This window comes from Leptinotarsa decemlineata, unplaced genomic scaffold (assembly GCF_025532065.1).
Source record: "Leptinotarsa decemlineata unplaced genomic scaffold, Ldec_3_MD MMD2_tig00026294_RagTag_RagTag, whole genome shotgun sequence".
Taxonomy (NCBI): Eukaryota; Metazoa; Arthropoda; class Insecta; order Coleoptera; family Chrysomelidae; genus Leptinotarsa; species Leptinotarsa decemlineata.
This window is the reverse complement of record NW_027412674.1, coordinates 2,130,181-2,145,549: the sequence shown is the minus strand read 5'-3', so window position 1 is coordinate 2,145,549 and position 15,369 is coordinate 2,130,181. Positions and strand designations below refer to the sequence as shown.

At 38.1% G+C, this 15,369-nt stretch overlaps 1 protein-coding gene across 1 annotated transcript in view; it reads right to left on the bottom strand.

Annotated features, from left to right (window-relative positions):
- BBS9 (Bardet-Biedl syndrome 9) overlaps positions 1-15,369 on the bottom strand; it is a 57,336-nt gene that overhangs the window by 22,044 nt on the left and 19,923 nt on the right. The window contains exons 6-7 of the mRNA XM_074180139.1: positions 10,497-10,970; positions 3,761-4,059 (exon numbers count right to left, since the gene is read on the bottom strand). Of these exons, the coding sequence (XP_074036240.1) occupies positions 3,761-4,059; positions 10,497-10,970 (773 nt within the window). The remainder of the gene's footprint in view (positions 1-3,760; positions 4,060-10,496; positions 10,971-15,369) is intronic.

Below are 15,369 nucleotides of genomic sequence, written 5' to 3'. Positions count from 1 at the left end.
AATCTTCACAGAAAATTTCCTGCATATGCAATTGGCAATACAACTGAAAGAGTCGACCTTCAATTTTGGAACGGGCACACTTACAGAGACCGGTTTCGGGCTCATCAGCCATTCATCAGTGCGAGATAGTCGCCATCATCGACCTAAAGTCAATGATATTCCATAATTGAAAATCGGAATTCTTTCAGAGTATTTCATTCCTCTTCCTAAGTTGGAGCGAACAACAAAATGTCACTCCATCTAGTGGACGAGGTACTTACCAACTGCATATCCGAAAATTGCCCGATTCCTCTGAATGAGGAAGAAAAACTTTCTTATTAGTCAGTGGGCTATGCTTGAAGACTGGCAGTGAACAAATCTAAAGTAATGAACTAACGAACTGAAGCATATGCAGGAAATTTTCTGTGAAGATTCCTGCACTGACGCCTGTCGGATATAATCCAACGCCCTTCGTGGTATTAGCCAGGGGAGAAGTTGTTTTCTGATAGGCGTCAGTCCATTTAACCTACTGTGTAGGTATATTCGAAACTGGCTTGAACGTTTGAAGTTCATTACTTTAGATTTCTACACTGTCTGTCTTCAAGCATAGACCACTGACTAATAAGAAATATTCAATGAATGATCTCAATGAAATGAGAAAACTCTTTCAGAGTAAAACAAAAACGATCATTTAAAAAATCGCTTTACAAAAAATAAAAAATCTTTCCGATCTGATATTAATGAAATTACTTGAAAATACATCTTTCAAATAGTGATATTGAATGCGAAAATATAAACCATGAAATTATGAAACAACAAAAACATTAATTGGCGCTCCGGGGCGACTTCATTGATCCCAGTGGCGCATTTGCTGAGCTGCAGGAAAACCCGGAAAAACCTACAACCACCATTTCTAGGCCGTAGAAAACCCGCATGGGATCATAAAATCCCACTACCAAGAGCAATTTTCTGTAAATGAATGGACTGGAAATATTGGTAATCATTCAATTAGGTGAAATTTTCTACCAGCTAAATTGTACCCAAATAAAACATTTTTTATTGAGCTGCAATAAAAATAAACTATTCAAATATAAAAGGAAGAAAGAAATGGGAATAATATCAAATCAATCATCTAATCATTTATCAAATCATCATTAATCATCTAATCAATGTTACAATATTATTTCATTTTGGTGTTATAGTGTTCTTCAGTAAAATGACCCTCATTAAATTAAAAGAAGATAAGCAACTATCCACTTTTATTTCCTGTGTTATATTGAAATATGAAATATACGTTACTTGTAACATCAAACACAACACAGATCCAGTGGTTCCTAACCTGGGGGTAATTACCCCCGCAGGGGTAAAACGGAGATTCTAAGGGGGTAACACGGGATGGCACGAAATAGTATTAAAATAGCAATAAACAAAATAATAGTACGGTAAACGGTAGCACGGCGCTCTCATGCTCGCGGCTGACGGCGACGGCGGCGGGTGAGCTGCGGTGTGGGAGGGGTGAAGCATGACTAGCGGCGGGCCGGACAGGCGGCGATGTTCATTTTGTTTACCTAAGCTTAGGAAGAACACGCATTTTATTTGTTCCGCCGCGCATTGCAGAAATCGTATTTTTGAATTGTTTAAATTCAAAGGTAAGCAGTGTTTGTTAATATCGTCACGTTAATATTGTCACGAGTGATTTGTTTACGTAGGTATGTATTAGTTATTAGTTGATTTTTGTTTTAGGTACCTACAGGTGTTTTTGACATGGCTTCTACTTCATCTGGCAAAAAGCGCACTTATAAAGAAGCATTTCTACAATGGGGTTTCACAAGCATCGTAGACAAAAATATAGAAAAGCCTCAGTGTGTTTTATGTAATGAAGTGCTTAATCCAGAAAGCATGAAACCGAGCAAATTAAAAGAACATTTTGCTAAAGTTCACAAGGAGTTCGCAGATAAAAATATAGATTTTTTTAAGAAAAAGGAGAGGATTCTGAAGTCTTCCCGCATGGATTCTACAGGCAATATACAGAAAGCAAATGAATCATGCCTTCAAGCTTCATACAAAATTGCTTATCGCATCGCACGTAATAAAAAACCACACACTATAGGAGAGGACCTCATCAAACCTTGCTTGTTAGATGCAGTAGCACTTGTTATTGGTGAGCAACATGTAGCTAAGATTAAACAAATCTCACTCTCAAACACTACTATTCAAAGTCGCATATGTGAAATGAGTGCCGATATTCTAGCAACCGTTATTTCTGAAATAAAGGAAAGTCCTATGTTTGCGCTGCAGTTGGACGAGTCCACAGATGTTGCTTCGTGTTCACAATTATTGGTGTTTACACGATACATTAAAGATGATGATGTAAAGGAGGAATATTTGTTCTGCAAGTCTTTGCCCACTACTACTCGCGGCGAAGACGTATTTCAAACGCTAAAAGAGTTTATTGAGGAAAATGGCCTAGACTGGTTAAAGCTGATTGGTACTTGTACAGACGGGGCGCCTTCCATGATGGGCATCCGTTCTGGTTTTCAGGCACTCGTGAAACAAGTTGCTCCTCAAGTTTTCGGCTATCATTGCTTGATACACCGTTACGCTTTGGCTGTGAAAACGCTTCCACCAGATTTGAGTGACATAGTAAAAATTGTTAATCATATTCGAGACAGCGCTACTAACTCAAGATTATTCAAAGTTTTGTGCGATGAAGTTGGTGCTACATTTAATGCTCTTTTGTACCATACAGAGGTACGTTGGTTATCAAGAGGCAAAGTTCTAAGTAGGGTTTACGAATTACGAGAAGAAATTGGATTGTTTTTTGAAAATCAGAGAACACAAAAAGAAAAAGAATATTATGCAAAAATTAAATACCAAACATTTATTCTAAAAATGGCGTACCTTGCTGATTTTTTCACTGAAATTAATAGTCTGAATATTTCACTGCAAGGAAATGAAACGAATATTTTGACGTTGCAGGATAAAATCGCAAGTTTTTTGCGCAAATTGGAACTTTACCAACGCAGAGTTCAAGCTGGTGATGTGTCAATGTTTACACAACTAAGTGAGCAATTAGTAAATAATAAACAAGAGAAAATCACGTTTGAAAATTCCGTGGTTCAACATTTAACTGCCGTGATAGACTCACTGCAGCAATATTTTCCGAACATGGACAGTCGTGAGTCCTACTTCTGGATTTTAAGACCATTTTCTACTTGCGTCGATATTTTCAAGGACGAAGATGTGTCAGCGAAAGTAGAGTTTCTCGGGCTGCGTGAGAATAACTCATTGAAAGTTGATTTTCAAAATGATAAACTAAGCACATTTTGGCGAAAAGCAGCTGCAGAATATCCCATTATAGCTGACAGAGCTTTAAAAATGTTGATTCCATTTGCTACAACTTACAGATGTGAAACTGGTTTCTCAACTCTTGTTACATTAAAAACAAAAGCCAGAAACCGTCTGAATGTTGAGCATGACATGAGATGCGCGTTGAGTGAAACCGAACCTAATATTGTCAAACTTGCGAATGCAAAGCAATTTCAACCTTCACACTAGTTAACTCCAAGATTTACATATTACTCTACTTTACTAGTTACCTAAACGTGCAATTTCTTAGAATTTAGTTAGATAATAAACATATTTTCGTTCGAATTTGTGTGGTTTTAATTATTTTAAATTGGCTAGGGGTAAACTCAATTCCCATACTTGTTCACAGGGGTAGTGACATTGAAAAGGTTAGGAACCACTGCTCTAGTAACTTCAATTCAATTCCACTTACTTCCAACTCTATAACACGCTGTCTCTTCTTGAAGTGCCCATCAACATACAAAACAAGCTCATTAGAAGGCAGCGCAGAATTGTAGAACACTTTAAAACCGTTTGTGTTCGAATAATGTCTCTTCAAGCGGAAAATCATCTGCTCAATGATCACACTGAGGGCTGCTAATGAGTTTGATTGCAACCTGTACCTCTCCGTGGACTTGGCTTGCAAAATAGTGACTGTGCTTCCGCTGTTGGCTTTAGGTTGGAAGGCAAAGGCGCTGGCATTTTGGGATAATGATGTGTCTTCAACGAATTCTGTAAGAATGATTCACAGTAACATAATTGCGAGATATTCCGTAAATTGACTTTTATAATGCTATTCACTAGTGACATGATTAGGGAGATAACCTTGTTTATTGTTTGGTTTATTTTGAATGGAATTAATAGGGATGTAATTTTTTTATGTGAAACATCTATAGCCGCACGTAAAGCCGATTGCTGGCCTGGCGACCGGTCGCCACGCTATGATAGTGTAAGAATGAATCATCTGATGAGGAATATTTTGTCGAGCCGCCGCCGGTCATGGGAAGCTAACACGTTGAATCATAATTGCGATATCGAAAGGTTTTTGTTTTTGGAATGATTCAATGGAATATTATGTATTATGAAGATTACACTGGTCTACAGTGGTTTTGTTGCCCTAGATATAAGATTGATTTTGGGTGTATTTATACTCACAATTCATGAAATTATCAATGGTTTTGTATGATTTGCTCTCGTTTTCATCTAAATATTTATTTTCATTTTACATTACAAAAATTCGAAAACAAGAAACAAATTAACAGATATATTTATAATCTCAGTTTTATTTGGAAAAAATATAATACTTTGAAGTGAATAGAGAGGGAAATTTCGAAAACATGTTATATTTCCATGAAACGCCTTTTAAGAGCTTTTCTTTTATAATTTTTCAGAGGACAATCTCTTTTTATAGACCAGCAGTAATCGGCCATCATGTGACAATCCCATCGACCCTGATATATTTCTTCCGTTACTTTTAGATCCTGGTGGAACCGCTCTCCCTGCTCCTCACTATAATTTCCTAAATTATCTAGAAATTTATCCAAATGGTTGCGAAGATAGTGTAACTTGATACTCATATTTGCTCCTAGAATCTGAAATTTTGTCAGCATATTTTGTACAATTTCTTCATAATTTTCAGCTTTATGGTGACCTAGGAAATTTTCGACTACCAACACAAAACTTTCCCAAGCTTCACTTTCCGGAACAGTCATAACTTTAATGAAATCAGTGTCTTTCATCAATTGCCGTATTTGAGGACCATCAAATATTCCACCTTTCAACTTTTCCATACTAAGTTTTGGAAATTTTCTACAAATATATTTAAAACAATCTCCTTCCTTGTCCAAAGCTTTAACGAATTGCTTTATCATTCCTAACTTAATATGCAATGGTGGAAGTATAATTTTGTCTCTGCTCACCAACGGCTCTCTTATTACATTAGCTTTACCGACAGTTGAAGAATTTCTATCAGGCCAAACATCTTGTTCCCGATGACGTTGCTTTGCTCTACTGTCCCACATAAAAATGGAGCAAGGGTATTTCGTGTATCCACTTTGTTGACCAAGTAAAAAATTAACCATTTTTAAATCCACACAGATCGACCATTGATGCTCCGAGTAATTGATTTTTTCTAAAACTAATTTGACATTTTCATATTCTTCTTTGAGTTTTGTAGAATGGACAATTGGAATTGATGCAAATTTATTTCCATTATGCAGTAAGACGCATTTTAAACTTCTTTTACAGCTATCAATAAAAAGACGCCACTCAGTAGGTTTGTATTCTTTCAAACCCATGCCCAGAAGCAGCTTCGAAATATTTTTACAGTATACCAATCCTGCATTTTCATCATTGTAACAGCTCACTTTCTCGCGTTCTGTACGTTGTAATTGTAACTGTCGGTGCCAATAATTTTTTTTCTTTCAATCTTGAAGCTAACAGTTCTGAACATTGTTTTGATAAATTTAGATCACGTATTAAATCACTGAGTTTATTTTGAGAAAACAACGTTTCACCCTCCCATTCACTTCCACTGGTAGACTGATTCGATTTCTGTGAATTTGGCAACATCATTGTTTCTGAGGGCATGCGAATCACTTTTGAAACATGAATAGGCCGAGGGAGATTTTCACTGTGTAAAACAGGACATTTTGTAGACTGTAAGTCTGGATATCTCCACGTTTGATTTCGATTAAAACCTTTAGCATCTACTACGCAAAAGTAACAATCATCGAAATGATTCTCAGGCTCCATCCAGATCATAGGAATACCAAAGTCTAATCCAGAACGTTCTCCTTTTTTCCACAACCGCAAAGACTCAACGCAAGACATAAAAACTTTATTAGGAACACATGATTTATCTAATTTGTCCATTTTTAAACCGAAATATTCAGCATAAGTTTCCTTAACAAAGTCTGTGATATTTTTTTTGTTTTTTTGATATATAAATACCACAAGTATAACAGAATAAATCACTACTATATTTGCACTTCCTTCGTGACAAACTCTTTTTTAAAAATACAAGATAAATATATTAGAACGGACACTCAACAATTGAAACAAAATATTAACATATAACAACTTATCCAGATTTCCGTGTTAGTACTGCAATATTATCAAATAACTGAGTTCTCAGCTGTTTTGCAGAGCAAGGAGCCCGAGAAGTGGGGATCACGTGATGTTTGTACGCGCAATGAAGTTGCGCAGAAGCCTAATCATGACTGAGAAAATAATTTTTTTTCACTAACAAGCCGATTATTATTAAAAATACAAGATACGTAAAAATCATAAAAAATAGAGCACATTCAGTACTTTCATAAATATATTCGTGATTTAGGCACTCGAAAACATAAAAATTTGCAAAAATATCCAGGGCAACACATAGAATCTTTTTTTTTGTAGAGCTGTGTTATGTATTCATTATGTGCTCGAATACAGAAGCCGCTCATGTTTACTCGTTGTATGTGATTTAGTTTATGTGGAAAGGAATAAAAGGTGTTATTCAAAGTGCAACCAGTGTTTGTTTCTATCATCAGAAGTGAGATTGTGTCTAACACACACAGCAAATTCTGTTGTTTGACCATTGAAAAACAGTCTTGTGTTACGGTGCTTTACGCCAATGAAAAATGCTTCTCTAGGATTGTAGAAATGACTTTTTTTCAAGGAGGGATATTCGACTCTAACACTTTTAGCTGAACTGGTTAAAGCTTTGACGTCACTGAGATCTGGTGACCAGGTAGATTTGCCCTATTTTAGACCGAAAAATAATGAATCCAGCAAATGAGTGAGTCAAGTAGGCGCTATTGAAATTGAAATAGGCTGATCTGATGTTCAAACATTATCAAGAATTGGTCGATTTTTACTAAACGAGACAAAAAGATGGTTTGAACGTTGAAACCCCGATAACAGAGACTGGGTAACTTATTGTATTCATTTTATCGATGCTTTTCCACCAAGAAGAAACCTTGGTCGTATGTTAGAAGATGCAGTTAAATTCTCAAGTGCTTTCGTAAACACCTATGAATCGTATGCACCTGAAAAATCAGCAATGTTATGGAGGGTATGCGCAAAATGATGTAAGATTGACTTAGTAGAATCAATTGTTTATTTATTATCTGAACCTGAAACACGCAATGCTGCTATGAATGCTGTCGTACTATTTCTAAATTTTTGGTGTTTTTGTCTTTCTTTGTAAAACCTGCTCGTAGCAATGAGGTACAAAGAAAAATTGCTGGACGCGACATTTCTTCACTCAAGAGGAAACACCTTTTTCCTGTCAGAAGAACAAGTGAAGCCAAATTGTCATACTAAAAATCCAAAACCATCATATGACAACCGAAGTGTCTCTACCAGTCAACGTGAAGTGCCGAGTTCATCACAAAGTTCCGAAACTTGTAGTTTTTACGCCAAGACAGTCACAATGTTTCAAATTTGTTTCACTAAAGCTGCAGTTGAGAAACGACGCAATATTAATATCTGTACAGCGGTCCAAGAGCGTGTAGGTTCAATGAAAGTTGTTATTGATGGTCACCACTTCTGGGCTTTGCTTGATACTGTAGCTGATTCATCGCTGATTTCTGATACATTTTTACATTTCCTTGAAATTACAATTATTCCATTTAGTATGGTCTCAAAGGGCCTGACGAATGTCATCATTGAGGCTATTGAAAGATTCACAGGTTATACAAACATTTCTGGTATTGATTTTCCAGTGAGTGAGTTATGTCTTCATTGCCAATGATTATCTTGATCACGGTATTCTAATTGGACACAATATTTTTGAAGATCAAAGCCTCATAACCAGATTTTCTGAAGGATTCAGTTCGGAGTTGTCTGAAGTCGATATTCCTGCCGAGTTTCGCAGTGATCTATAAGTGATTTTTCGAAATTTATCCGGTATGATTATAACTGGAAATAAAGGAAATAATAGGAGCTGCCAATACTATAAGCCTGAAAATTCGCTTAGAGAAAGACATTATTGTCAACCGTACTCCCTATATCTTGGCTATGAAGGGAGGCAGTTCGAGAAATAATAGAAGATTTGATGAGGAATATGAGATCAAGTGGATCACCGTTTTCCAGTCCTGAGCTTTCGAATGTGCATATATTTTTGCCAACTTAACCGCTTCACAATTGAAGATCGCTTTTTTCTGCTACTCATCGACGACCAATTGGAAGACTGAGCCAGGGACGTTAAATCACATCTTTGGATATGGCTTCCGGTTTCCATCAGATACCGATCGAGGAGGGATTTATTCATAAGAATGCATTCGTCACGCCACACGAAAGGCCACTTTGATTATCTGTGGATGCTGTTCGGACTTGCCAATGCACCGGATGTATTTCAAAGGGCGGTTAACTTTGCCCTCGGTAATCTGAAGTATTTAATTGCCCTAGTTTATCTCAACGACATTTTGATCTCTATTGCGACTCCGGAAGAGGAAGTCGATAACCTTCGGCGTGTAGTACCGCAATTTCTACCGCAGGTTCTTCTTGAAATATTGAGAAACGCCGTTTTCTTGAATCATGTCTGGAATACCTTGGAAGAGAAGTCTCAGGTAAGTGAGTAAGTAAGTAATTTATCCAGGTGAAGGGATAAGAATCGAAAAAATCAAAGACAGGGAAAAGCTGAGCTTTTTTCCTAATATGATGAATACAATTTTTCTTTGCAATTCAAGCATTACTTTTGCTTTACAGATTCTTCATCAAGTGGGAAAGGCGTCGAGAGCGTCGCTCTTGCCAGGAAGGCCGTGTAAGAATAATTTGACAAGCCGCCTTCGGTCATCGGAAGCTGAGACGTCGAATCATAATTGTTATATCGAAAGATTTCTGTTTTTGGGATGATTCAATGGAATATGTATTTCTCCGTGCTCGGATACAGAAGCCGCTCATATTTACTCGTTGTATGTGATTTGGTTTATATGAAAAGGGAATTCAAGGTCTTATTCAAATTTCGACCAATGTTTGTTTCTATCTGATTCGGCGTTAAAAACAAGGAACATTAGCGATCATGACAGAATGTATAGACAGAGAGTATAGAGCAACAAGATATACAATTTATTTTGATAATAAACTCATTCACTAGAATCTATTGGAATCTTGTGGTCATGAAATTAACTGACTTGCCGATTATTCACGTTTATGTCTTAGTTTTCTTTCGAAGTGTTTACCTATTGTTTAATCTCAATGAGTTTTTCCTTGAGGTCTTTAATTCTTGCACTAAATATTTCGATATAGTTTTAAGAGCTTCCGAACTCCTGCAGTTATCAGTTTCTTTCATCTTGCGCATGTAGTTGATTATATTGTTTTGGAATTCATCTCATTTGATACGACTTATCAACATGACAAGTTATTGGGCCAAGTGAATAAAACTGAGTGAAAGGTTTGACTCTCATTTCGTCCATGTCATCATTTTACATACTGAATGAGTTTTTTAAAAAAATGTGAACAACATCATTCGCTTCTGTTTTATTCACATGCCTCATTGAATAATTTTACTTACACTTGATTATATTTCCGAAGATTGCCTATTGAGGAGGGTCAAAAACCCATGGAACATTATCAGGTACACAAACGAAGAGCTGAATCCATTATTAAAAACTACGTCAAAACTTTAGGAAAGAACTACCTATGAATTTTCAATTTTTAACTGAAAAGAATACTATTTTTCGTGTTTTGTAAATGAATATATTTTGAAATTTGAATTCATTTGAGGGCTCAAATGATTCAATGTTCAAGTTGATGCCAAGCTGTAACAGAGTAATTCAACGGCATTCGTAGAAAACTCGACAATGGTTATTTCTGAAAGATTTTCCTCTATAGACATATTCAGAAAAGTCGAGGAGCTACAAATCTGGTGATCATGGATACCGTTCAATGCCGTCTCTTTTTCCAATCCATTGCTGTGCCATCATGTTGAAAGATTGAATGAGTCTTTTTACACTGTTGATAAAGATAAACATTTTCCACGACATCAGAGTATGAGAAAAGGCCTCCATGGTCACCAGATTTATCGCACCTCGACTTTTTATGTAGATTTCTTCAGCCAACCAGCTTCATAATATGACAAATGCAATGATTGAAAATGTATATATTAAACCATGCGAAAACACTGACTTTAGATGATGCTTTCGCTCTAACAAAAAACTGAAATCGAAGAATGAACTCACCTGGAAACAACCTTGCAATTGGTAATGGTGCCTGATTAATTAATAGGGTTATTTTATGTTCAGCGTCTTTTTGAGGTTCGCCAATTTCAGATACTAATCTCAGAGGTAAAAACGTAGCTTCACTGATACATCTCGGAATTCCAAGATTACTTATGATTGTTGCCGCCACATCAACATTCAAACTCGGAACGTCACAATCATCATTTAAAAATGCGTAACAAGTGAACGAAGATCTCTCACTAATGCTTGAGAAAAAGTGAGTTTTAGGATATATCTTGAGTGGTGGTAAAACTGATACAGTCACTTGGACTTCTTCGAACAAAATTTGTGGTATTACATCAATCGTAATGGCACACATTTGCTGATTTTCTACGTTCTTGAGGTTGTTTTCAAATGTGCAAGGGACCAATTCGGGGTTGACAAAAATTTTCATCGATATTTCCTTCTTGGTATTCTGATTAGTTAGTTTGATATCTGAAAAAGATAATATTTGTATTTTTTTTTGAATGATGCAACTAATTTTCCTGGTCATGCTTTCATCATCTATGCTCTACTCAAACTGTTTGAGTAAAGCCTAGATGATGATAGCACGACCATATATATATATATATATATATATATATATATATATATATATATATATATATATATATATATATGAAATCTAGAAAGGTTAATGCAGTCAAGCTGCTCGAAAATAATTCCATGAAAATCAAAAAATAAATAGGTACTCTTTGATCATTCCCATATTGATTTCAATTCAAGAGCCACCGGTAGACAGCTGTTTCAGCCTATTGGGCATCGTCAGTACCGGGCAGGCGGTCCTCGATTGAAGACAAAATGAGAAAAAACCAAGAAAGTACTTGATAAAAATAGCTGCGTGAAAGCAAGCGAAACATAAGTGGAACCACCTATTATTATATTAACCACACACACATATATATATATATATATATATATATATATATATATATATATATATATATATATATATATATATATATATATATGTATGATGAGGCCAATAGCCAGAAACACGTGTCCGCGGTTTGTCCCCCTTTTTTGGGGGGACAAAAGGTTACGCCACTGAATACGGGGTGTTCCATTCAACTTAGTTATTTAATTGAATGCGTGTCCAAATTTGTAGGCAATTTTTTTTGCCACTCTGAATAATATTGCATTAAAAATTTCCTGTGGTAGTTAACTCAAACCTTTGAGCTAGGCAGTATATTTAATCCCGAGCAGCTCTTTATACGTTACAGGGTGAAAATTTTTAAATTGTGGTCTATATTTTTAAATTTCTCAGAAACGGTCAGTTTCAAGTAGGTATGGGAAATATAATAGTAACTCACCTTTATTTTGTCTCTAATATCTAAAAATATGAATAACTGTGCTAAAAGTTTTTCCCTAACTCGCTTCATTTCTCGTAGAAATACCGAGGCGAATGTGGTGGGCACATCAGTCGATTCATTATTTTCCGATGAATTTTATTAGTGGCTTGTTAAAGGTCTGATAAGCCATCTCAAGACTCGTTTTGTTATTTTTAGAAAACCATACCATAAATTATTGCTTACTGGTGCATAGAAAATATTTTAGGTTATGGTAAACAGTAGGCCCTGGTAAATGCCTGTACTGATGAGAGGTTATACCTCGAAATCGATCTGTAGGTGATCTACTCGAATGATTTCAGTTTGGTCCTGCTGCTGTATAAACGAGAAACATCTGCCAAACGAACTTCTTTGAGGTATCTCGCTTAAATGTCTGTCTGTAATGGCAGGCTTTTACCAGAACGTACTGTCTATACTTTGTCCATCTAAGCAAAAGTGTGTTCCAAAACATTATCAAGCATAGTGCATGTGATCTTCCAGACAAGGCTGCTTGTACAGAGTCGCACTAAGCAAAAAACGAAATTTTTATTATTTTTTTGATAATATGCGACCGGGCATAGAAAATTTTGTAGCTGGAATGTAGGGACACAAATTAGCAGTTTCTTCAGCCGTATCAGTACTAGACATTTCAAAAATTTTAAACTTTAAAATACCGTTTATGTATCCACCACAGGCGTTAAAATGTAACTCACTGAGGATGAGTTAAAGTAAGTTGGGACAAATGAATATTTCTAGATTTTATTTCTTCAGACTTGTTTTGAGTTCTATCAAATTGAACAGAAGTAACTTTCAAGGTGAGAATGGATGGCAGCTATCATAGTAGCGCAATCATATCCGGCTGTGTGAAAGTTTGTTTTTTTGGAGTGAAAAAATGTTTTTTCAGCCTGATTCTCTGATTCAAGAGAGTTTGGAATTGTAGATAATTGAATTCATACCAATTCGTACTTTTAATCACTAGATGCATGATTACATGTTCCAAGAAATTATAACTCAGTGGATTTGCCCTCCAGAGAGTGTCACGCTAAGAAACTATACAGTGCATTTCTTTAATGTCTCCCCCTTTCATTTTTTGAACGGGTCAACACAAAAAATTGAAATGTGGAATAATGAAATTAATAATAATAATAATGGCCTTTGGTGAGTTGCGACACCACTTACCCGAGCAACTGGTGCAAAACTAGACCGGCAGCCCAGGCGCACCTGGGAAGAAGAACTCTATTCTCCCTCCCTTGCCGGCTTTGGGTCCACAGGGCTAACCACCCGGTGGACCCAACACTTGGTTTCCAATAATCAAGGAAGGGGCCCCCACAATCGACCCGCTCGAAGGGGTCAGAGGCAAGGTGGTGGGACCCATAACGATGATTTGCCTACCGATGACAACCCTGGCAATGAAAACGGACGTTTTGAGTGGACGCATGAGCTAAGAGATAGCCTTATGCATTGCTACCAGAGCAGTGAGCCGGCGCGAAGAGGGTACATGGCGAGATTGCATGCTCTGTGGTGTGAAACACATCTGGAGCATGCCGCCTTTTCCGCCCAAAACCTTAGGGATAACGTATCTTATCTTCGGCGCCAGGGCTATTTAGCTCCTTCCCAGCCTGCTAACGAAGTGATAGAAGTGACAGTTTTACCACCCGTTAGCACGGCTGGAGAGGAGACTCTCACCATACCACCAATGGAGACGACAATCAGAACACGCAGGGCGCTCCACAGAATTAGGCCCCTGAAGCCACAAGAACTGGCTTCTTTGGATGCGGAGGTTCATAGTGTTCTAACAGTAGAGGCTGACATCTGGCAAATCAACACCGCCGTGTATAGCGTCGTCCAATCGGTTTCCGAATCGGAAGGACGAAATCCCGGCCTTGCAGTTCGGAAGATTGAACGGCGTGTACACAAGATGGAGGCTAAGATCACGTCGGCGAGACAACACGCGTCTCGTATCCAATGTGTGATGGATTACAGGGCGGCCAACAGGCCTTTCACGCCCGCAGTGCGGCGAATATCCGCCAAACTACGACGTATCCATCACATTTTGAGTCAAGGCGTGCTGCTGACCACCAAACAGCACTGCCTTGATAGAAAACGAATGCTAGTGGCTGCTAAGAAGTCACTAGTGAGACGAGCGAGAGGTATCGCGGAAAACCTTAGGTTCCGCGGGAAACCTACTCGCTTATTTCAAGAGCCTACATGTGTTGTAGATAATCCGCCGACCGCTGATCAGGTGGAATCCTTCTGGAAGAATATCTATGAACACCCGCAGTCAGTCAACTTAGACACTCCAGCACTAGCGCAGTTCGAAGCTTTCAACAGAGAGCTTCGACAGCCTGAGCTCAATGAACTGCGCAACCCGATAACCCAGGATGACGTTCAAAGAGCCCTTGGGGTTCCAAGAACTTTGCTGCTCCAGGCCCAGATGGGCTGAACACTTATTGGTGGAAAAAACTACCAAGCACCCACCGCCATCTGGCCAGAGTTTTCAACTCATAGCTGGACGGAGAGCAGCCGATTCCTGATTGGTTTGTCGAGGGGCGGACCGTTCTTATTCCCAAAAGCGGAAATTTGTCGATTCCTAAGAATTACAGACCGACAACATGCTTGAATTCGTGTTATAAGTTGTTTACAAGCATCTTATACACACGAATACTCACCGCAGTTGACCCAGTGTTCGAACGGATATATGAACAGAGAGGGTCGAAGAGAGGAGTCGCTGGATGTGAAGGGAACCTGCTCATCGATAGATGTGTAACGCAGGACTCGATACAATATAAGCGTAACCTCTCTATGGCCTGGATCGATTACCGTAAGGCATTTGATACAATTTCACATGAGTTCATCTTGCATTTGCTCAAATGCTTTGCGGTACCCGACAAAATAGTGAGATGCATTGAACAACTGATACCACTTTGGCGAACTCGTTTTACCATAACATCTGGTCGAGCAAGAGTCACTTTCAGAAGGGGTGTATTTCAGGGTGATTCCCTCAGTCCCCTTCTATTCTGCATCTCACTATTGCCATCCTCCGTTGCGCTCAGAAACATTCGAGGGTATAACTTTGGCACCCTCGGAAACCGGAGGCACAAGGTCACCCATTTGTTTTATATGGATGATCTTAAGCTTTATGCCTTTGGAGAGAAGGATCTCCATCAGTCCTTGAGGGTGGTGGAAGAGTACACGCATGCTATCGGTATGAAATTCGGGATAGACAAATGTGCAATGGTCCATCTCAAAACAGGACGATGCGGGGACTACGTAGAGGATGTGCAGCTCGTAGATGGAAGCATCTTACACCATCTGGATGCCGGAGAGACATATACTTACCTCGGGGTGGAACAACGCCACTCGCAAGAGGTAACAGCAGTGAAAAACTCTCGCCGCGGCAAGTATCAGCACAAACTTCGACAGATTTGGTCATCGGAACTGTCGGGGAAGAACAAAGTTGCTGCAACAAATATGCTTGCCGTTCCAATCTTACTTTACTCGTTTGG